Source organism: Phacochoerus africanus, chromosome 10, assembly GCF_016906955.1.
Source record: "Phacochoerus africanus isolate WHEZ1 chromosome 10, ROS_Pafr_v1, whole genome shotgun sequence".
In the NCBI taxonomy this organism is placed as follows: domain Eukaryota; kingdom Metazoa; phylum Chordata; class Mammalia; order Artiodactyla; family Suidae; genus Phacochoerus; species Phacochoerus africanus.
In genome coordinates, this window is record NC_062553.1 from 1,161,387 (window position 1) to 1,185,906 (window position 24,520).

General features: G+C 51.3%; 1 protein-coding gene across 1 annotated transcript in view; it reads right to left on the reverse strand.

Annotated features, from left to right (window-relative positions):
• Positions 1-24,520, reverse strand: part of HAUS3 (HAUS augmin like complex subunit 3) — a 129,290-nt gene that overhangs the window by 91,331 nt on the left and 13,439 nt on the right. The window contains exons 3-9 of the mRNA XM_047798447.1: positions 24,067-24,211; positions 13,375-13,454; positions 11,077-11,580; positions 8,154-8,350; positions 4,715-4,827; positions 3,229-3,389; positions 164-232 (exon numbers count right to left, since the gene is read on the reverse strand). Coding sequence (XP_047654403.1) covers positions 164-232; positions 3,229-3,389; positions 4,715-4,827; positions 8,154-8,350; positions 11,077-11,580; positions 13,375-13,454; positions 24,067-24,205 — 1,263 coding nt within the window. The 5' untranslated portion in view covers positions 24,206-24,211. The remainder of the gene's footprint in view (positions 1-163; positions 233-3,228; positions 3,390-4,714; positions 4,828-8,153; positions 8,351-11,076; positions 11,581-13,374; positions 13,455-24,066; positions 24,212-24,520) is intronic.

Consider the following 24,520-nt stretch of genomic DNA (forward strand, 5'->3'; position numbering starts at 1 on the left):
ATCTGACTGGACGACCCTCCTACGAGCGATGTGCAGGTTACCGTGGCCTTGGCATTCGCTTCCTGCCATTCAAGACCCTGTGGGCACGGCTTCCCGTGGGCACAGCTGCGGGTACCCCGTGGGCAGGAGAGCCACTCCCCGGGAGTGAGAACGAAATGCTTGCCTTCAGCTGGGAACAAAGGCCCATCGTGAGTCTGCTGAGCGTCCTCAGGTCTGCACCCACGTCCTGACGCTTTAAAAGAGCAAAAGAATGAAAAATGAGGCAACTTTGGTGGCAATGTTCATCCCAGCCTCGGAAGCGGCGGTTGCTCCACAGCAGATACCACACACCTGCTGGCGTCAGTGTCAGGTCAAGAGCAGACGCTCCCCTGAGAACGTACTCCTCAGGCAAATTCAAGCTACCGCCTGCCTGACACTTTCTCCCCAACCCAATGTCCCTCATGTTATAGGAAATGAACCACAAAGGTGCAAGATCGCACAGTGGTAGAGGCAGGGCACAGACCTGACCTCTCGGCCCACCGCCTCCACCCACCGTGAGCAAGTCTTGGAGCCACGTGCCACCCACACTCACCGCCCACCCTCTCCCTGGACAGCACACCCCGAGACCCCGGGAGCTGGACAAGAGGGCGGAGGGTGAGCCATGGCCTGACACCCGCTCGAATTCTCCCTCCCGGCCCAGAGCCCTGGCGTCCTCACCGTACACCTCACTCTGCCAGCGGCTCCCCCGACTGCAGGCAGGCCAGGCTCAGTGTTAGAGAAAGCCCCTTGCCCATGACGAGCCAGTGGCTGGCTACCCGCCCTGCACCGTCTCGCAGTCAGCCGGGTCTCCGCTCTCTGGGAACCACTAGCTGCGGGGGCACCTCGAGCACATCCACGCAAACTCTGTGGCCGCTCTGCTGCCTGAATGAGCTCTCTGCACGGCAATGCCGGCCACGCGACCCCTTCCACCCGACCCCGGCTACAAAGCGTCCTGGGACAAGTGCAAGCTCCGTGGCAGAGCTCAGACCCTTCGCAGCGCAGCCCTCCGCGCCTCTGGCCCCCATGTCATCGTCTTCCTTCCCGCCTCCCCCACAGGAGCCACCTTCCCCCACGAGGCCTTACTGTGTCCGTGCTGCCCCCTCAACCCAGACCACGCCTTCCTTTTCATCTGACGCCACCGCTCCAGAGCAGCACAGACCAGGGGGCCGGACTCCCCCCCACACCCCCCCAGCACTGGTGCTCCCACCCTGGATGCGCTGCGGGCCCGTTTAGTAGGATAAGAGCAGAGGTTCATCCCAGGCGGCCTCCCCCTGCCTGGAGTATGATGAGGGCCTCGGGGCCGTGAGGCAGCAGCTCCGGGGAGTGACTGAGCAGAGAGCCGGGCAGCTCTGTGGGCAGCTGCTCCACCTGGGTGAGGGCAGCGCCTCTGGGCCGGGGGTGTTGCAGATCGCTGAGGCTGCTGACCGATGCAGTAAACAAACCTGGTGCACATGCAAAAGCACAACCACTAAGAGACCGTGCAGCCTTCCCTGCACCTGATTTTGCTCATTAACCCACGTCGCCATCCCTAATGAGAGGCATGTGGGCCACATGTGGGCTAAAGCCTAGGGCCTTTGTTCTGCCGAATGGAGTGCCTGCTGGTGCCCACTTTCTAGGTGTAAGAGAGTCCTGCGTGTTCTGTAGGCCGCGCCGGCCCTCTTCCAGGATCTCCCGCTGCCCTGCAGGGCTGGACGCGGCAGGCAGGGACGACACAGCCTCTGGAGCTGGCGTTTTGTTCCGGGCAGCCACTCCATCCCTAACTTGTACTAGAAAGAAGCTGCTTTTAGAGTCAGAAACCCAAACTATGAGCACGGCCTCAACCTCATCTTGAGCGAGGGGCGTGTCCTGGCTCTTCTCCCTGAGGTGGACACTCCTTTGGGCAGTAGTATCTCGGCTGCGGTCTGGGGAAGCTCCCCTCCAACAGCATGGCATCAGGGTGGGGCTGCCAACCTCCAGGCCTTGTCTCCCCTGCCCAGGGGCAGATACGTGACACGGTGGTGGAAGGGAGATGCGTGCTGAAACTCAATCCTGGACAGAGTGATGCACAGAGGGAAAGGTCATGGGTCACTGCGGGTCCCGTGGCCTCTAGGCTCAGAGCTCCTTAGGTCCCCAGAGCCCCTGGCTCCTGTCTTCCCTCAGCTTGGACCCAGTTTTCCTCTAAGTCTCTGAGCTACCCCACAGTCCTCCAACAAATCTCTTTTTATTTTATTTTTGTCTTTTTGCCTTTTCTACGGCCCCTCCCTCGGCATATGGAGGTTCCCAGGCTGGGTGTTGAATCAGAGCTATAGCCGCCGGCCTACGCCACAGCCACAGCAACGTGGGATCCAAGCCATGTCTGTGACCTACACCACAACTCAAGGCAATGCCGGATCCTTAACCCACAGAGTGAGGCCAGGGACTGAACCCGCAACCTCGTGGTTCCTAGTTGGATTCATTAACCACTGAGCCATGACTCTCTTTTTAAATAGAGGGAGAGTGAGTTTCTGAATTTCTAACTCCCAGCCCCTATGTGACACAGGACAAAGTGCCCCAAAGGAACAGCCCCTAGCTCCGTCCCCAGCACGCAGGGCAGGCTCTCGCACCCTGCACGGTCTTGTAGTCCTGCTTTTAACACGTGCCTGCTACCTGACAGCCAGGAAGCCTGAACAGAGTGCCGTGAAGGTGGCCCGCGCGGCTCCCACTGGGCCGCCTCCCCTGGCCCTGCTGTGCGGCCACGTCACGTCTCCCTCACAATGGGCTCCGGGCAGGTCCAGAGCTGCGGGACCCCGGCTTCTCTGGACCATGGTTCCTAGCAACGGGGTGCACCTCCAGAAAGGAGGCTCGGAGAGACAGACCTGGCAGCTCTTCGGTTCCCCATGGCAACCGAGCAGTGGTCACCAGGTCTCGGCCTTGGCGGCCCGGTCGCCAGCACGAAGCACAAGCAGCTCTCTGCTCCCAGAGCAGGTGACTCTGTGACAGCAAAGAGTCCGTGTGGAAGAATCACTCTGTGAATGGCATCTCCCCGGAAGAGCTTCACAAAGGGTCCGAAATCCCCCACCCTTTTCAATATCCTGGCACAGAGACGTCCGGGGAAAGGCCCTCGTGCTGAGTAAGCAGAGGGAATGTGGGCAATGATCTTCCTCCTCCTGGACTGTCTACGAAGTAGAAAAAGTGCTGGAGAAAAATCGGGGCAGTATTAAGGTTGCTAAGTGTTACCTTCAAACAACTCACCACGGTGTTCGTTGCGGAACTGCCATTCGTGCTGCTGCTCATGGGAATTGCGGTGAGGCTCCCCAAGTGTTTTGCCACCAAGTCTTCAAAGGACGGAGCAGCATCGCTGGGATCTATGAGCCATGCGGCGATTCTGGGGTCAAGGCCGACAAAGTCAACAACTGCAGAGAAAGGGGGCGTGTAAGCACTCCGGGAGGCACGAATCTCATACTTCTCCCTGCGTTAACCAGGTCCGCCAAGTTCAAATGCATAATTTGGTGTCACCATCCCTCAAATCACAGAGCTAAGGACCAGCGTCCTCACCCGTCACTGCTGAAGGACGCGGAAACTGCTGAGAGTGGCCTCCACGAAGCCCGTCCCGCACAGCCAGCCTCCACGGGGAATCTGCCCCCCACGAGCTCTCAGAAGTGTCCAGAGAGACGGGAGTCGGAACCCTCAGCCACGCCCTCGCCCGCCCATCTCCCTGCTCTGGAGCCCCTGCCTGCCCCACGCGCCTCTCTTCAACCTCGCACGTTCCTGTGCCTGCTCGGCCAGGCCCGGCCCTCCTCGCCCTCCCAGGCCACCCTGACCCCGCATCGGGGTGCTCAGGGACCCGGGTATGTGGCACCGGCAGGAGGAGCTGCGGGAGCACCGGAGGGGGGGGCGGCGGGGCTGGACGCTGTGGTGGGGCAGTTACCCTGACCCCGAGGGGGACACCCTGTGAGGCGGCCGGATGCGCTGCACCTCCGTGTGCGTGAGAAACAGGCACAGGGCCACCCGCGGGCCTGGGAGGCCTCCTCACCCCTTAAGTGTTAGTTTTCTCATCTGAAAACTGGGAGCAAAGATGACTGTAAGTATCCATGGGGCGGATATTATATGAAGGTGCTTTTTAAAAAATAAAAATGATATCTGCTGAATACATTTTAGCACCAGAGCATTCTAGCCGTGGACAGGGAGTTCTAAAAGGATGGTGTGTGTGGCTGGTAAATTGACAGAGAAATCTGAATCTTAGGGACTGCTTTCTGAAGTTACTTTAACATTTTCAAGTGTGCTTCACCAAAACACAAGGAGTCTGCCTTTAAATGAAACAGTCGTCTTAAAATCACATCGCCCTAAACGCTATAGTTTCTGGCAGCTTTAAATCAGAGTCTAAGAGATCGATAGCACCAAGGCAGCCAGCATCACTGCTTTTTGTTCCCTGGGAAGTCTCCTACGTTAGCAGATCTGGGGCTCTGGGTGACAGAAAGCAAGCCGGAGTCATGACTTCACATGACCCTGGTCTGCTCACTGGAACTGACCCAGTCGAAAACATTCAAATAATCCAAAAGAAAGGAGGAAAGCGCTTCCTCACGCTCGGTGCGCACGGCCGCAGGGGCGGTGCCCGCAGTCCCGTGACCCGGCCCCGTCCCCACGAGCTGTGCCACCCGGCAGCCTGCCGTGCTCCTGCTCGCAGGAGGAAGCAATGTTGGAGAGTTAGGTTGAGGAGGTCGTAAAAAGGAAAACGTACCACACTTCCAAGTGCTGTCATCACCAAACAACTGCAGCACTGTCCTCACAAAGTCCTTAGCGTTAAAACAAATAACAGGACATCCGCATGTCAGTGTTTGAAGCAGCACGTTCCTGGAAGACGAAGACAGTCACTGAGTCCCACACTCAGGTGGAACTTCTCACCTGGGCAAAGGACGGCCACTGCTCCTCCCACAGCCGCACCGGCCCAGAACCACGCTGCGCACGTGCTCCTGACAGCTTTCCAGAGATTCAGGCAAATCCTCCGAGGTGTGGAAGGACGGCCTCTGCCGCGGAGCCAGGGGGCCCCTGAGCAGGGGCTTCTGTGCATCTCAGCCTGGGTGGAATCTGACCTTTGCCCTGGGGAGGGCGTCCGGACGCCCCGTGCACTTACAGGACCTCCGCCCGAGGCAGCCCGTGATCCCGGAGGACCAGTCCTTCCTCCCTTGGATCGGGGTCCCTCACGGCTCGTGCCGGGCAACTGTCGGCAGCCGTGCGCTTTTTGTCTTTATGGCCCCTGGCTCTTTCCTCCTCCCGGGATGCTCTTTCGGGGTTACCTGGACCCGTGTCTCTCGAACTGCAGTTCTTAAGCGCCCAAGTCAATTCTTTTAGCGCAGCCTCCTGCGTTATCTTTTGGTTGACAGAGGCAGGTGTTACTTACTATGTGCACTTTACAGATGCTGAGACACAGAGAGGCTAGTGATGGCCTCGAGTTCACAAAGCCACGCAGAGCCACTCCCTGGGTGCAGCAGACCCCCTACAGACCGAGCCCCAAGCGCGTGGGCGGAGCTCCCAGCTCAGCCCGTCAGTCTACCTCTGCTCACACTGGACCCTGCTTCCTTCCTCGCCAGACCCGGCCACGGCCTCTGACACTCCGGGGCCACAGCGCAGGCTGAAGTCTTGCCTAACATCCCCTCCCACAGCGTCTGCAAACTGCTCAAGTGCCTGATTCCCCAGGCAGGGAGCCGGGAGGTCCTCTGCGCGTCCCTGGTTCTCCTTGAATGCTCCCGCCCACACGTCTGCTCCAGCCGGGACCGCATCTGCTGTACTGTAACGTACCTTGGCCACAGGTCAGGAGCGCCCTGAGTGTGGGATGCATGACAGTGAACATACATCTACCACGTGCGGACGCCAGGCTAAAGCAGCTAAACCCTCCACGGGGGTTACTGCACCAAACCCTCTTCATAACCCCGTCAGGCAGGCACCGGATCCGTTTTACAGATAAGGAGACTGAGGCTCGGGGGTTAAACAATTTTCCCACCCTTACACGCTGGTGAGCCGCAAAGCTGAGGCCTGAGACCCCGTCTTGCTGCTGCCAGGGCCCAAAGTAAAGCTTCCCTTGCGGTCGCGGCTTATCAGAACATTAAGGAAGGTCTCGCCCGAGGTGAGGAAGAGGTAAGCCAGGGGCCCAGTTAGCTCCGCTTGCTCCACAGACACGCATTTTTAGGTCTTCTGCACTTTCTCGCGTGCTTTCCCCTTGGCCTCTCTCGATGAGGGACAGCTGGGGACAGCACAGCCTCAGGTCCCGGCTTGTTGCACCCGGAGGTGCTCGCAGGAGGAGGAGGGCGGTTTAGGAGAAGAGCCGGGACAAGCGGCGGGCCCCTCACCCTGACGCTCTGTAGCTGGAAACTGAGTCCTCAATGAGGCCTCCTGACGACTGTGAGCTGCCCCCCGGGGCACAGCCTAGCTGATTTCCATCCTAAGACAGGACAAATAACGCAAAGAATGTCCTGTAAGACAAAGTGGCTAACACACAGCGTTTTCTAAGTCAATTACAGAAGCCGGTTCTCCACACCTGCGAAGCCAAGGCTCGGGGAGGACGGCGCTGCCGTGCCCTCGCCGCGTCCAAGGGGAGGAGGTCGAGCAGAACACACAGACCCGGAGAATTCAGGAAAGGCCGGCCAAGGAGGGCCTATTCTCACAGAGGCCTTCTGCAAAATAGGCCTGCCTAACTGCTCTTCCAAAAGAAAGTTATAAGAGAAGGTTCTGTGTTCTCGGGAGCAGAACCCTGCATCGTCAAAGACCGCCCTCTTCTCGCCGAAAACGGCCGTGGCGCACAGGCCCCACCTTAAGCTTTGATTGCCAAGGCGGCCGTCCCAAAAGACTCATCTCGAACGGACACGCTGCCAGCTGTGCGCCACAGCTGCTGGCAAGAACAACAGACAAGGAGCTGGATGGAGCTCCCTCTTCGGAAAGCCCTGGGTAACCTAGACAGCTGGCTGTCACCTAGAGGGACACGGCTTCTCAACCTTCCTACGTCCTAATTCCCACGCCCGGCTCTAAGTTAGCCCATAAGGAGGGAATCCTGGAACCCGACAGAGGCAGAGCCCCAGGTCCGTGCTCCCTCTGTCCCTCTCTCCACCCATAACCCCTGCGTGTGGCCCGGGCCACGCCGTGAACCCTCCAGGACTTGCGAGGGTGGAACCCTGGTCCTCAAAGTTTCCTAACGGTTTCTGCCCAACAGCGTCCTGGGACCACGAGAACCGCAAGGGCGAGCCCAGCCCCGCGCCGGCCCCAGAGGAGACGTCTGTGGGGGCCTGGGTGGAGCACCACGGGCCGGTGTCAGGCAGGAAGGGCCAGGCCCAGGCCCCCCGCCTCCCCACACCGAGCCTCCCTCAACTCGTCTCACGGCGGGGCTCCAGGGAGCCCCCTCCAGGCAGCCGACTGACGCGAACAGGAGGCGCACGGGAAGTGGATCCCTCGCCCCGAGCAGAAACCAGCCAGGCCGACAACACGAGCAAACAAGAGTGGGGGGCGCAGGCGTCAGCCCACACCGGATTTTTCAGGATGGAGAAGGGGCCGCAGGAGCGCAGCGTCCCCGTCTGCTCGGAGAGCTGAGCCTCCGAAGACGGAAAACACAAGTGAGACACGCCCCACCCGCTTTCACAGAGTGAAGCTTTGCAATCAGCCATGTCTTGGCGGCACTGCGAACAGCCTCCCGTTTGAAGGCGGCAGTAACCGAATCTCCTGATGCCGTGAGGGAGGGACCAAGCGCGGCGACAAAATCGCCTGGGGCTCCGGCAGCGCTGGAGGGTTTTCAGGCCTTAGGATGATGCTCTTCTCAGAGTTCTCTGGTGGCTCAGTGAGTTAAGGATCTGGCATTGTCACTGCTCTGGCTTGGGTTCCATCCCACTGGCCTGGGAACTCCCGCATGTCATGGGAGTGGCCAAGAAAGAAAAAGAGAAGCTGATGCTTCTGTCATCAACTTCTCACTGAGATGCCGACTCAAATCCTGGAGCAGCTCCCACAGAGGGACCCTCCGTTCCAGGAGCTCTTTGAGGGAGAGGACGGCAGCGTTGGCAGAAAATCCGTTTTATTTCCATGTGCTCCTATAAAACTTCTGAAAGTTTAAATCACGAAAATTGGAGTTTGGGAAACACTAGATTAGGATAACGCCCATGAGTAAGTAGGATTTAAGGTAGTGAGTGAAGATTTACTACCTGGCAAATTGGTGGTGTGCCTCTTGCTCCTGGCCCCGAACAGAAGAGTGTTCAGTTTGTATGTAGACACACTCATCACTGGGTGTGAAGCCTCCCTCCTGACCACCGCCAGGGGCTGGGGCAGTGGGAGGACCACTGCCTTCCTCCGGGTGGCTCTGAATTAGCATCACAATGCCTTTAACAGAGGAAACTACAGCCTGTGAATACACGATAAAACCAAGTTTCAAAATAAAAAATAAACAATGTATTTATTCAAGAAAGATACTGTTGGGAGTTCCCCTCATGGCGCAGTGGTTAACGAATCCGACAAGGAACCATGAGGTTGTGGGTTCGATCCCTGGCCTCACTCAGTGGGTTAAGGAGCCGGCATTGCTGTGAGCTGTGGTGTGGGTTGCAGACGCGGCTCGGATCCCAAGAGGCTGTGGCTCTGGCGTAGGCTGGCGGCTACAGCTCCGATCAGACCCCTAGCCTGGGAACCTCCATATGCCGCAGGAGGAGCGGCCCTAGAAAAGGCAAAAAAAAAAAAAGAAAAAAAAGAAAGAGAAAGATATTGTTGCTTTATAATTAAGCAGAAAGAAGAGGCCTAAAATTGAAATTTGTAAATGAACAGTTCTTTTAATGACAATCAAAGCCAACAGCCAAACCCATGACCTTATTCTCCAAATCTGGTCTCTTCCCCATTCAAAATCGTAATGGAGGTCTTGGCCAGCGCGACACAGCAGGCAAAAGAAAGAAAAGGTACACAGATCAGAAAGGAAGAGCTATACTGCCCCTATTCAGAGATAATATAAATGTCTGTGTAGAAAACCCAAAGGAATCTACAAAAAACAAACAAAAAACAAAAACCCCAAACCAACCAACCAACCAACCAAACCAACCAAAAAACCCTCCTGAAACTAACACGTGAGTTTAGCAAGGTTTCAAGACACAAGATCAAAACACAAAAATCAACTGTATTTCTATACACAACCAACGAACATGTAAATAAACTTTTTTTAAAAAAGAAACTACCATTTATAACTATTCCCCAAAATTAAATACTTAGAAATCAATAAAACACATACAGGATCTGATACTGAAAATTACAAAATACTAATGAAAGGAATCAGTGAAGACGTATGTAACAGAGAGATATCTCTTATTTAAGGACCATAAAGCTCAAATTTCCCAAGCGAAGTTGTAGAACCAAGATCAATAAAACCCAAGCACAAGAAACATGAAGACAACGCCATCGAATCACATCTCTATCAAATTGCTTGAAACAGGGACAAAGAGAAAACCTTAAGAGAAGCTGAGGTGGGGTGGGGGTGGGGGACACTGCCTAAGTAAAAACAAGACAAGGGTGACAGCTGATTTCTTATGGGAAACAAAGCAAGTTAGAAGAGAGTGGTATAACGTCTTTAAATTACTGAACAAAAAAACTACCAATACATAATTCTTTATCCCGTAAAAATGTCTTTCAAAAATGAAAGGTGGGGGAGTTCCCGTTGTGGCGCAGCAGAAACGAATCTGACTAGTATCCATGAGGATGTGGGTTCGATCCCTGGCCTCCATCAGTGGGTTAAGGATCCAGCGTTGCCGTGAGCTGTGGTGTAGGTCGCAGACGTAGCTCAGATCTGGCGTTACTGTGGCTCGGGTTCAGGCCGGCAGCAATAGCTCCAATTTGACCCCTAGCCTGGGAACGTCCATATGCCTTGGTGAGGCCCTAAAAAGCAAAAAAAAAAAACAACCCCAAAAAAACAAAAACAAAAAACAAATAGTGCTAGGAAAACTAGACATCAACATGAAAGAGGGTGGGTTTGTGCCCTTGTTTTGGTATACACAAAAATAAACTCAAAATGGATCACAGGTGTAAATGTAAGAGCTGAAACTATAAATCCTTAGAAGAAAATACAGTAAATACATCTTCACGACCTAGGATAAGCAGAGCATTTTTTTTTGTATTTTTGCCTTTTCTAGGGCTGCTCCCTCGGCATGTGGAGGCTCCCAGGCTAGCAGTCTAACCAGAGCTGTAGTCACCGGCCTACACCACAGCCACAGCAACGCTGGATCCTTAGCCCACTGAGCAAGGCCAGGGATCGAACCTGCAACCTCATGGTTCCTAGTCAGATTCGTTAACCACTGTGCCACAACAGGAACTCCCAGAGCATTCTTAAATATAACAACAAAAGCACAAGCAATAAAATAAGGACGATTATCTGTAGTTGATTAAATTAAAAACTTTCGTGCTTCAAAAGATTTCCTCAAGAAATCGATAAAAACAAGGCAGATTTGGAGAATTATAAATCACATATCTGACCAGAGACTTGTGTCAGAATACACAAAAAACCCTTAAGATCCAAAACAAAACACAAATAACCCCGTTTTAAAATGAGCAAAAGATCCGAACTGACATCTCACCAAAGGCTGCATATAGACAGCCAACAAGCACTTGAGCAGACGCTCACTGCCACCAGTTACTGGGGAAATGCCATTGAAAACCACGTGAAATACCACTGCACACACAGCAGAATGGCTAAGATAAAGAAGCAGGTAACAAGAACTGAAGAATCTGGAACCCTCAGCCATTGCCAGCAGAACGTAAAACAGGACAAGCTACTCTGGAAAACCTCTGGCAGTGTCTTAAAACCCTGAGGAGAACCATGCCTCCAGCCACTCATCCCTGGGGGAAAGAGGAAGGCTTAAAGCCACATTTCTAGGGAGCTCCTGTTGTGGCTCGATGGTAGCAAACCCGACCAGGATCCATGAGGATGCAGGTTCGAGCCCTGGCCTCACTCAGGGGGTTAAGGATCCAGCGTTGCTGTGAGCTTAAAACCGTCTTTCTAGCTCTCCTATCAAAATCGGACGCTAAGAAAATGGCTTTCTTTTCTGGTGTCCACACAACAAACAAACAAAAGAGCAAAAGGGGACACTGTTTACTAACCGGATCAGCCCCCAGCTGGGTGGAGCCGTCCTCATACAGCAGGGTCACCACCAGGGCTGCTGCCTGCTGGAGCCTTTCAACCAGCTGGCATTTCTCCAGAGCATCCAAATAGCGAACATCGCGAAAGCGGTTCCTGGGCACTTGCGAGTCCTCGGGATCCGGGCAGAGGTCAGCCGCATCCGCACCGTCTCCCGAGGCCCTGAGCTCGCTTGCTTTCTCCAGTGGACTACCACGCGTGACATGTCTCCTTTTAAGGCTCATGCTTTCTCCGCTTTTTTCACGGTTTATGCTTTCCTCTGGCCAGTGTTTTCTTTTGCATTCCACCTTCTGCAGAACTGGCGCCCCTTGGTCACGCTGAGCAATCAAGCCCCCGGAAGGAGCCAGGGGGCTGATCCGCCTCTGGGTTCCGTCAGGACACGGCCGCTCTGCGCGCCTGTTCCAGGAGGACTGAGGAGACAACCTGATGGAAGCCCTTGCTGTGTGGCTGCTACAAGAATGAAGATTCTGCAGAAACATGGAAAAACACTTCGCTAGCACATGCATTCACGAGAGGCATCTAGAAGCCAAACCCCAACGCGACGGAGCACACCCGAGGCAGGGGACGCGGCGGCCGGCATCTCTCGGCAGGCTTCCTCCGGCGTTAGCCTCCCAGAGCAGCGACCTTCCTCGATCTTCCTCAGCCCCGGCGGGGGCGCGGCAGCATCACGGGCTGGGAGGGCACGAGCTCAGAACGTGCCCGAGTCGTGTGTGTAACGCGTGGAACGGGAGGTGCTACGGGCGGGCTGTGTGGCAGAAGAGCGTCAAGAAGAGCAAGCACGTATCACTTCCAAAGAGGCCACTCAGAGGAAACGGATCACAACCGTTTGACGTATGTGGATCTAGCAACTAAAAGTTTCTTTTCGATACAGTATATTCTCTTCCTGTTTTTTGTTTGGTTGGGGGGTGTGTGTGGGTCTGTGCGTGCGCCTTTCTTCAGGGCTGCACCCACGGCATAGGAAGTTCCCGGCTAGGGGTCAAATCAGAGCTATAGCTGCATCACGGCCACAGCAACGCAGGATCCCCAACCCGCTGAGCGAGGCCAGGGATCCAACCCACGTCCTCATGGGTACTAGTTGGGTTCGCTACCGTTGAGCCACAACGGGAACTCCATTCCCCTCCTGCTATGATCCACCCACGTGCAGTATTTATTCATAAACTAAGGGGAAAAAAGCGTTTCTCCATTTCACTATAGGATTCATTTACAACTAAACTTTATTTTTAACATTTTTCAGATTTTGATTTTTTTTTTTTTGGCCATACCCTTGATTATGTAGATATTTTATTGCAAACCCGTACCACAGCTGCAGCCCAAGCCACAGCAGTGACAACACCGGATCCTTAACCTTTGAGCCACAAGGGAAGTCCTATTTTCCAGATTTTATTTTTATGCTGTCCTGAACAAATGTATACCAACAGTACTTTAAAAATAATTGTGAAAGAATGTTTTAACACTTGGTCACAGAAAATTTAAATCTATACTTTTTTTTGCTTTCTAGGGCCACACCTGAAGCACATGGAGGTTCCCAGGCTAGGGGCTGAATAGGAGCTGCAGCTGTCAGCCTACACCACAGCCATGGTAACGACAGATCTGAGCCACATCTGTGACCTCTACCATAGCTCACGGCAACGCTGGATCCTTGACCCACTGAGCGAGGCCAGGGATCGAACCTGCGACCTCATGGTTTCTAGTCAGATTCATTTCTGCTGTGCCATGACGGGAACTCCCTAATCATCCTTTAGATCTCAGCTCAGATATGGATTCTTCCTTCAGAAAGACATCCCGGGTTCCTCTCCCACTACTTGGAAAAAGCAGAACGAAACAGCACTAAAGCTGAATTAGAAAGGAGTTCCCATTGCGGTGCGACGGAAACGAATCTGACTAGTATCCATGAGGAGCGGGTTCAATCCCTGGCCTCGGTAAGTGGGTCGGGGATCCGGCGTTACTGTGAGCTGTGGTGTAGGTCGCGGACACGGCTCGGATCCAGAGTTGCTGTGGCCACTGGGTCAGACGTCTCCACTATTATTCCCAAAGCTCTCAGAATTGACCTGCGCCGTGACCCTAACTCACCGCACCCCAGAGAAACACTACGTGACTCCTTCCCTTCCCCCGCACAAATTAAACTTTTCGGAACACAAGAACTCCTTTGGCATTTTAACCACTGTATCCACAGTGCCTAGCATATAATAGACACTTAATAAGTGCTTGCTGACTCAGTGAAGGTTATCTCTTTAGAATTACTCATATTTGCAATGATTCACCTTTTCTTCCAGTAACTGATTCTTCCCATCTTCACGTAGTACTGAATCCTTAACACTGGATTTGTTTACCACTTCTGTAGCTTTAAAAAACCAAAAAGAACCCATGAGGCAATAAAGAAACATTAAAATCTAAGTCATATAATTGGATAACATTGAAAAGAGCCTCTACAGTCAGGCAATTTACTCATTATTTACTTAATTAAAACAATGTAATAAAATTTACACAAAATGCATACCACTACTGCAATAAATATTTATGTAGAGTATCTTCAAATTAACTGGAGGCAGATCTACGTAATCATGAAATCATTTATTAAAAAGTATTACTTAGTATTTGCATTTGAATACTTGACTCTAAAAAACCCAAGTTCAACATTTTCCAAAACCTGTTAGGTTTGAGGAAATTCTTAGACTGAATAACATGGAGATGGCACAATTAGATACAGAAACAAGTCATTAAGACAAACTTTTTTTTTTTTTAGGGCCGCAGGTGCGGCATATGGAAGTTCCCAGACCCGGGGTCGAATCGGAGCCACACCTCGTCTGCGACCTACACCACACCAGATCATTTAACCCACTGACCGAGGCCAGGGAGCGAACCCCCGTTCTCATGGATCCTCGTCGGGTTAGTTATTGTTGAGCCACGAGGGGACACCAAGACAAACTTCTGATTTAGATTTTGTTTTAATTTTAATAAGCCCGGACTGAACAGTGAGTAACAGAACCTGGGTTCAACCCCAGGCAACATGACTTGAGTCTGCACTCAAAATCTCCGGGATAAGGAGTTCCCTTCTGGCTCCATGGTTAATGAACCCACTAGGAACCATGAGGTTTCGGGTTCAATCCCTGGCATCGCTCAGTGGGTTAAGGATCCAGCATTGCCGTAAGCTGTGGTGTAGGTCGCAGACGAGGCTCAGATCCCATGTTGCTGTGGCTGTGGTGTAGGCCAGTGGCTATAGCTCCGATTAGACCGCTAGCCTGGGAACCTCCATATGCCATAAGTGCAGCCCTAAAAAGACACACACACACACACACACACACAAAATAGAGCAGGATTTCCCGTCATGGCTCAGCGGTTAACAAAGCCGACTAGTATCCATGAGGACAAAGGTTCAATCCCTGGCCTCACTCAGTGGGTTAAGGATCCTGAGTTGCTGTGGCTGTGGTGTAGGCCGGAAGCTATAGCTCTGATTGAACCCCTAGCCTGGGAACCTCCATATTCGGCAAGTGCAGCCCTAAAAAGACAAAAAGAAAAAAAAAAAAAAGGAAAGGAGGGCAGCCCCTGAGTAAATTCTGTAACATCCACACACTGAAACACAGAACCTCTGACAAGGGTGATTCGAGTTGTGGTAGTTGAAGATGCAGAAACCTGTGAAAATATGACCCCGTTTTTAAAAACAATGACCAAATATCACCATTCACATCCCTGAGTAGGTTATACACATACACTGGCCCAGGTCTGGGCCCCGGGAGGCTGACCCTGGCTGGAGGCTTGCCTTCGGAAAGGTTACTGGGTAGGGCTCTCAGGATGGGCATCTGTGGGGTGGGGGGGATGGAGGGAGGACTGGTCCAAGATGCAGTCGCTACAAAGGCTTGCTCTGGACCCAGCTTGGTCCCACCAAGCTGTCCCCCACTGGTTAAGGGTGCTGAGCCGTCACCACCTGCTGGCTCCTGGGAAAGGGGTGTGCCCTTGGGCCAAGACGCTCTTTGCAGCAGAGGCAACCATCAGGAGCAGCTGTGTTTCGAGCAGCTGCTGGGGTGATGAACTGGGAGCTCTGGGCATCCGGTGTTGGCTGCAATCCTACCGACCGCTCACTACACCGGGCTGCTCAGGTGTGTTCTGGGAGCAGCCCCTGGGGGAGTCCGGGGGGGGGCTCTTCCTGGGGAAAACGAAAAGCAGGGTTATGGGATGAACTGCATGCCCTTGTCCCGACACTGGTCTCAAAGTTGCCAATGCTACCCTTCCCTCGCCTACCTCCCGGTTTAGCACCTCTGCTGGTCCGGGTGGCTTGCTTGGGGATGACCCCACCCTGATCCCTGGTCGCCATGCTCTCCTCAAGCCACAGCCACTGCATTTACCACCACCCTGGGCAGTGAGGAGGGAAATACCCAATCGCCAACTGGGTGCCAAGTAGCTGCTTCCCAGCCTGCTGTGCAACAGCAGCCCTGACTTCCGACCAACAAGCCACCCCCAGCAGGCTGGCCAGTCTCTTGGCATAAGGAACTTGAGTGGCTGGGCAGCAGCTAAGGCTTGAAACGGAAGGGTACTCTTCCTGCACCCCTGGGGGTTTCCCCTCGGGAGCTGAGACTAAACCCGCAGACTCCAGAGGTGTGGCGAGAAACAAATTGAGCGAGAGGATGGGAGCGACGGTAAAAGCAGGGCCACTCCCACGGCCGCCTTTTGGCAGAGCCTGAATTATCTACACTGGGGACAGTGCACCCTGTGACGGTCACTGACACGCATCCTGGGGGTCACCTGAGCTGAGCCTGCCACCCCCACCCGATCAGGCTGTGAAAGAACAGCAAGTCTCACGACCGCATTGCACCTGCTGCAGCTCCTCTCTGTGAAGAGGGCCCTACGTCCAGCGCGCCGCTAGGCGGGACCCTGGCAGTGGATTAAACGCCTGGAGCCTTGGCTACGAGAGCTCACCAAGGCCCTGGTATGGAAGAGGTGCCTGGAATGCACGTGGATTCAAGACGCGTCGCGGCACCTCTGGGTGCACAAGGGGTTCAGTATTGCCAACGAGCCCCAGGTGACTGTCCTCCTCCAGGCTGGGTCCTACTCAGGGTCCAGCACTCAGGCTGTTGCATTCAACGGGAGCAGCAGCTGGATCAGCCCTGGCGAGTGGGAGTGCCACGTGCTCCACCCCAGCCCACGGTCACCCCATCCATCCAAGAGCCCGAGGTGCCTGCACCAGGAAGCGGTGACGGAGGCTGTGGACACCAACCGGTCAAGTCATTCCAGTTCGTCCCTCCTCGAGATGCCACCTCAGGGAGCTGCTCCCTGCGTCTGCTGGTGTCATCACCTTCGGTCTTCTTTACGCCGTGGCAAACTCTTCGCTCGTTTATGAGGCTTTAAACGTTCCTCGTTCAAATTTCTACATGGTTTCTGTTCCCTGACCAGCCCGTCTCACATGCCCCCTTAACAGGCCCCGGTTATGTTGTGACTTAACGGCCAAAAGAGAAGGAGGCAGCAGTTCCCAAGGGAGAATGTGCTATGGCTCACGACAGCCCTCTCGCATTGTCTGCAGGCTGAGGGGCTGGGAGTGGAGAGGAGCAGGTACCTGGGATTCAGGATTTGAACGCACCCACCCAGATGTCCCCATCCTGCCTCTCAGGGTCTGGTCCCCGTTCCTGATCCAGGCCCTCCCCCTGTGGTAGAACACCAGCTCGGATTGAGAATCCAGCTTCCCCTGGGGCTCTACCACCTAACCAGGCACGGGGCTGTGACTGCAGCTGATCTCTTTATGGGCTAGCTGGTAAGCCCTCTGGTTATCAATTTAACCTTTAATCACTAATTAATCACCCTCAGCCTTTGTCTTCTCCCCAGGGATCTATCACTCCAGCCACCAATTCCATTCTCTCCCACTGCCTTTCCAAATACACAGTACTGCCAGCTGCCTGGGCAGTTGCTTCCCCTGGTGTGCCAGACCAGGCACCGCAGTCAGAGCTTGAACTGCACCGCTGCCACCCGCATTGCACCTACTCCTTGTGATGAAGTCATCAGAGCCGGCCTGCCTAAGGGTTCCCAAATTCCAGAATGACCACTCCTGGCACCAACTGTAGCAAATCAAGTTCCTTGGGAACCAGACTGAGCTTTGCTTACACAAGTTTACTGGGAGACGGAGGTTCCCAGGGGAGGGGTCGAATCAGAGCTGCAGCTGCCAGCCTACACCACAGCATCGCTGATTCCAAGCTGCTTCTGTGGCCTACACCACAGCTCGTGGCAAAGCCAAATACTTAACCCACTAAGCAAGGACAGGGTTTGAACCTGCATCCTCACAGACACTATGGTCAGGTTCTTAACCTACTGAGCCACAAAGGGAACTCCTATAAAAAAAACTTTGGGACTTCCCGTCATGGTGCAGTGGAAATAGATCCGACCAGGAACCATGAGGTTGCAGGTTCGATCCCTGGCCTCGCTCAGTGGGTTAAGGATCCAGCGTTGCCATGAGCTGAGGTGTAGGCGGGCAGCTACAGCTCTGATCAGATCCCTAGCCTGGGAACCTCCACATGCTGCGGGTATGGCCCTAAAAAGACAAAAGACAAAAAAAACAAAAAAAAACCCTTTAATGTGGGATTAGCAACCTTTTTGCTTTGTTTACAAAACAAAAACAAAAACAAAAAAAAACAACTTTTCCGTTAGTATTACAAAGACACCATCTGCCAAAAAAAGTTGAGGAAAATAAAACATATATAATTCTTAAAGTCCTTCAATTATGTATTTTATGTTTGTAGAAAGCTCTTACAATCAGTAAGAGCTGAATTCACAGATCAGCCCACCCATGGTAGCATCAAAGATGAGAAAACTTTTGCTGCTTTCGAAGAGCTCCAAATATACTGAGAGTTACAGCATTATACCCATAACCAAAAACTACATCACAGGAGGAATTCCCTCATGGCACAGCTGGAGCTGGCTAAGGATCTGGCATTGTCACTACAGTAGCTTGGGTCACTGCTGTGGTGCAGGTTTGATCCCTGGCCTGGGAACTTCTGCATGCTTTGGGTGTGGCTAAAATTTATTTTTTTTTATTATTATTTTTTTTTGTCTTTTTGCTATTTCTTGGGCCGCTCCCGTGGCATATGGAGGTTCCCAGGCTAGGGGTCGAATTGGAGCTGTAGCCACCGGCCTACGCCAGAGCCACAGCAACTCGGGATCCGAGCCGCGTCTGCAACCTACACCACAGCTCACGGCAACGCCGGATCGTCAACCCACTGAGCAAGGGCAGGGACCGAACCCGCAACCTCATGGTTCCTAGTCGGATTCGTTAACCACTGCGCCACGACGGGAACTCCGCTAAAATTTTTTTTAAATAAAATAATTATAACAACGAAAACAAAAAAACCCATATATCACAAGAAATTCTCTAAACTGAGTTGCAAATGAATTTTCTTCCAGTAAGAAGTCTGGTAACAGAAGTATCATTTGTGCAGAATCTTGTAAACTGGTATGATTTCAACACTCATCGGTCTGTGTGAAGGAGAAAAAGAAAAGGTGGGTAGAAGAGGAAGTCAGGAAAAGTCGCATGTTTGGAAGTGAGTCAGACCTGAATGGGACCTAAAGAGGAGAATGGGGGACAGAAGACCTAAAAGGGCGGGCAGGGGCCAGGTTGCAGGAACACATGAGGATGTTTCTGTAGATAAATTCTGCAGAGCAAGGACAAGAGCTGAACTAGTCCCCAAAAAGGTGCACAGGCGACAAACTGACAGTGAAAAGCAGTTAGGAAACTACTACAAATTTTCAAGAGAAGGAATAGAGGCTTGAAGTAGGGCCGTGGGAACTGGAATCCAATATCTGGCAGGGTTTGCTAAGTGACTGGACATAAGGATTTTATATTTACTTGATAGAAATAAAGTTTATCCATATACTCTTGACCAGAATGAATATAACCAAAATCTATTTAATCATTTAGCGTAATTTGTAATGTCTGTAAAACTATTCTTATTTAACTTTTTTCACCTTTAAGCTCTACTAAGTTAAAATTAAAAAGATTCTGGATAAGTGTGTACTAGAAAATTTTATTTGAGAGTTCCCCTCTGGCACAATGGGATCAACGGCACCTCGGGAGCACTGGGACACAGGTTCAATCCCCAGCCTGGTGAAGTGGGTTTAGGATCCAGCATTGCCACAATTGTGCCGTAGGTTGCAACTTTGGCTTGGATCTAATCCCTGGTGCAGGAACTCCATATGCTATGGGGAGGCCAAAAAAGAAAAAAACGAAAACGAAAACAAAAGGAAAATGCGATTTGATTTCTATAGGTACTTAGGACAAAATGTGGAAAGGTATCCTAATACAAATGTGCCTAATCATAGGCATAATGCTGTGCACAGCACCAGGCCAGCTAACCAGCCTGAGCAGTCCTCCTGCGGCCCAGGCATCTACCAAAGACTTTCAGTGGCAGTACGCAACACCGAACTGACAGTGTGCATTGAAGTCCGATGAGCCCAACTCTGAATCTGGTTGAAAAGTGTAGGAGTTACGGTAAAAAGAGCCACCGATACAATGGCTTAAGCAACAAGAGTTCATGGCTCTCTTCTGTTCTGAAGTGAGTGGTCTCAGTTGGTGGTACGGCTGTTTCAGCACGTCACTCTGGGACCCGTTCCCTCCAGCACGTGGTTCCAGCTCTCAAAGGACACTGTGTTAGCATTTGCAGGTTGGAAAGGAGTCGTTTCAGGTTCCAACTAGAGGGAAGAAAAGAGACCACTAGGAAGCAAGTCAGATGTCTTCAGGCTTATCCTGGAAACAGCACACACCCCACTGACAGGAACCAGCCAAGGGCCACACAAGCATGTAGTCTGATGCCGTGCCTCGGACGGGAAGGGCGGACTCTGGAGTGAAGGATGAGAATTATCTCTGCAGAGCAACATAAAGCACTCAGAGATCAGGAAGAGAGAGGTGGCTGCCAGAGAAGTCAGGATAAGAAGTCCCTAGCAGCCTAGCGGTTAAGGATCCAGCACTTTCACTGCCGTGGTGCAGCAGGTTTGATCCCCAGCCCAGGAACTTCCGCGTGCCACAGCCAAAAAAAAAAGTCACAATGGTTACCTTTGAGCAGAGATTTTGAGATGTTGTAAGGGTAGTTACATGATGTCCCCTTTATATTAATTCAGTAAGCTGTATTTTATGTTTTTGCATCTCTTGTTTTTTCGCAGCAAAGGTTTTTTTGGGGGTTTTTTTTGGTCTTTTTTTTAGGGCCAAATCCAGGGATATGGAGGTTCCCAGGCTAGGTGTTGAATTGGAGCTACAGCTGCCAGCCTACACCACAGCCACAGCAACGCCAGATCGGTTTTTTGGGGGTTTTTTTTTTGTCTTTTTTTAGGGCCATATCCAGGGATATGGAGGTTCCCAGGCTAGGTGTTGAATTGGAGCTACAGCTGCCAGCCTACACCACAGCCACAGCAACGCCAGATCGGTTTTTTGGGGGTTTTTTTTTTTGTCTTTTTTTAGGGCCATATCCAGGGATATGGAGGTTCCCAGGCTAGGTGTTGAATTGGAGCTACAGCTGCCAGCCTACACCACAGCCACAGCAACGCCAGATCGGAGCCACGTCTGCAACCCACACCACAGCTCACAGCAACGCTGGATCCTTAACCCAGTGAGTGAGGCCAGGGATCGAACCTGCGTCCTTGTGGATGCTAGTCAGATTCATCTCCATTGAGCCACAATGGGAACTTTAGCAAAGGGCTTTTAAATAAAGACCAACCTTGCTGCGGGAATATGTACACAGTCCAATCCTTGGTGGGTGTGTGTCTTGAGATACCTCAGTCTAGCAGAAGGGAAAATTAGACCCCCAAGTGACATATGTTTTTGGTTTTACTCAATACATTTTTGTAAAAGCAAATGTTTATTGTTTATTTCCCTTGATTTCCAAGTTCAATACTGCTATTTATTTAGAAATGGGCTTTCAGAAATAGAATGCTTATCTACAATAAGGGATTGTCCCTTTTACCTATAAGGGACAAAGATATGACAGAACAGCTTCAGCATGTGGTAAGAATCCAGGAATCAACTAAGCCTTAGGTTCAGTATCATTCGTCAATAACCTACCAGCAATCCAACTTTACTTCAGATTTATATGAAATGAGAAAAAACCAGCGGGCCTCGTGGCAGACAGACTCCACGGTGGTCCCAGGACCCCTGCTGTAACCGCTTGAGTGTGAGTGGGACTGACTCACTGCTACGCAACAGAACACAGTACAGGTGATACAACGTTGGGATTACCTTACATGAGACTGTAATGTCAGTGCTGCTGGGGACATTCTCCTGCTGGATTTGGAAAAGCAAGCTGCTACCGTGTAAAGCTGCCTATGGAGAGAACCATGTGAAAAGGAACTGAGGGCGGCTTCCAGCCAACAGTCAGCAAGAAACTGAGACCCTCCGCCCAAGAGCCTACGCGGAAGTGAATTCTGCCCCAATCCTGTGAGCTGGCAAGCAATGCTTGCCCGTTCGAGCCTCAGATGAATCACCAGCCCTGGGGGACCCCTGCTCTGCAGCCCTGCACAGGACCCAGCTGAGCTGTGCCCAGGCTCCTGACCCACAGAAACTACGGAGTAAAATACTGAGTGCTGTCTGAAGTCACTACGTTTATACTGAGTGTTACACAGCAACAGACATACAGAATTTTTGTGAAAATGCCACTATTTTTCCAAATCCAAGAACACTTGACAGAAAAGTAGCATCTTACCTCCTTCCGTTATCTTCTCAATAAACCTATTTAACAGGGTATTTTAAGAACATGACAAGAGTTCATGAAATGGGCTGTCAAAATGCTTCTCAACAGAGACCCATGTTACAGCTTCCAGGGGCATCTTATTGCTCTTACCAGTTTTTGAAGAAAAGTTTATTCTGACCTCTGTGACATGCACAAGGCTCTTTTAGAAAGCAAATATACAGAAGAAAGGAGAAAGCTCTTTGACGGTCGACGTTACCTTTCTTTACTATTTTCCCAGCATCCACAATACTCCTAAAACACTATCAATTGCTAGGTATGTAGACCACACCCCATCATTCTTACTGGCTCATTTATTAGTGACTCTTTATTCAGCGCAACAGATGCCTGAATATGAACAGACTGAAATGTTAAGCATTACTATATCTTAACAACAAATTGCATTTAGGAGTTCCCCGGTGGCTCAGCAGATTAAGGATCTGGCACTGTCACTGTAATGGCCTGAGTTGCTGCAGCACAGGTTCAGTCCCTGGCCTGGAAACTTCTGCATGCTAAGAACACAGCCCCTACCCCTCAAAAAAGAGCATTTATAACAGCTTTGGCACTAGTTGTCAATACTCTCATCAATTATTTAACCTCAATATAATTACTTAATTGTATCTTGCTCACTTATAACCTACTCTGTAGAAAAGAAAAACAAATTATCGTCCCAGGCTTACAAATTTAAAATAAAAACTGCTTTGCTAGTAAAGACAAAAGCCCTGGTATTACAAGCACTGCCGTCACATGTGCTTGTGAGCCTATGTCACTTTTACTATACATATCATGTCATACTACCCAGATCCGCTGATCTTGGCCACCTACAGCAGTACCTACTGTCAGGAACACTTTTTTGTCCACCACACACAATAAGAAATACTATATATAGGTTCAGTGACCCGGGAGCCAAGGATGAAGCAACAGGCACTGTGAAAAAGCCCCTGTCTTTTGAGGCTAAACAGCTGAAGCAGACTCTAGGGGAGTGTTTTGCCGAGATGTCTGCGATAAGGAAGAGTGTTGTATTTCTAAAGAAGTAAGGGTTGAGCGAATAAAATCCAGGCGTTCCTGTCAGGGCTCAGTGGTAATGAACCCACTTAGCATCCACAAGGATGCGGACTCCATCGCTGGCCTTGCCCGATGGGTCAAGGATCTGGTGTGGCCCAGGTTACAGTCACAACTCAGATCTGGCGTTCCTGTGGCTATGGTGAAGGCCAGCAGCTGCAGCTCCAATTCGAACCCTAGCCTGGGAACTCCCATATGCCACGGGTGTGGCCCTAAAAAGAGGAAATAAAACAAAATAAAATGTAGTGATCAGAAGCTCAGTCATCACTGAATGAAAGCAAAGCAGGGGGGAGCTGGCTGCGTTCATCTGCGGGCAGGACTTCTTACACAATGCAAAGATCTACAGAGTAACCAGGTAACTAAAGGGAAGCCTCACTAAAGCGGAGTTAGGAAGCCAGAAGAGGGAGCTCTCCTGCAGCACCACTCAAAGTCAATTACAGGAAGAACCAACAGGAAAGAAATGCCAATTACAGGTCCCAACAGCAAGAAACCCACTACCCCCCAGCAACTCAGCCAGAAACCATCACCACTCTGAACTCTCGCTTTCCTCCAATGGACTTTGGTTCAAAACAATCCCTCCGGAGTTCCTGTTCTGGCGCAGTGGAAACAGATCTGACTAGAAACCAGGAGGTTGTGGGTTCGATCCCTGGCCTCACTTAGTGGGTTAAGGATCTGGTATTGCCATGAGCTGTGGTGGAGGTCTCAGACGTGGCTCAGATCTGATGTTGCTGTGGTTGTGGTGTAAGTTGGCAGCTGTAGCTCTTTTTAAACCCCTAGCCTGGGAGCCTCCGTATGCCACAAGTGTGGCCCTAAAAAACAAAAAACAAAAACCCTATTTCCTCCTTTTTCTAAAATAATGTTTCCTCTCCTTTGTTAGACTTGCCCATGGAGTTTGTATAGCATGCTTGTCCCATATTGCAATTTTCTGCTATTTCCAAATTAACCCATTTCTGCTGGGAAAATAACTGATTTTTTTTTTTTCTTTCTTGGCTGCACCCACGGTATGTGGAAGCCCCTGGGCCAGGGACTGAACCCGTGCCAAAGCAGCAACCATGCCGAGCAACCATGCCAGATCGCCCACCTGCTGCACCACAAGAGAACTCCCTAATTTTGTTTTTAAGGTCAATGATTTTCAAAACTTAGTCTTAAGAATAATTATCATTCGAGGTGACAAAAGATAGGAAGCTTCAAAAAATTACTCACTCTTCTCACTCTCTCTCCAATCCTTAGTTCCCACTAAACCACCTGAGCGCAGAGCAGACATGATCTTCTGAGCAACGCTGGAGAGCGGTATCTCACAGAGATCAAAGCCTACCAATGCCTCACACCTCTCCATTTTCATAAAGTCCTAAACATAAGACAAACATAATACCCGTGTGTTAATTTTGAGGCTCCAAAATACGAAACAAGACATGTGAAAAATTTCACGCTGAGGCATTAATAAAAATTACTATATTCACCACTACAGAAAACAGGTCATTAACTGTCCCCATAATACAGCTAGGAGAGAAGAAAGCAAAACATTTAGAGGCTCAATTGGGTACTTTGGTGAACAGGTTAACAAAGAACCCACCTTCTGGTCAACCAATCCTGAAGCATGCAATCTATTCAAATATTTCCTACAAATGGCAGTCATAATCAAGCATAAAAATCTAGC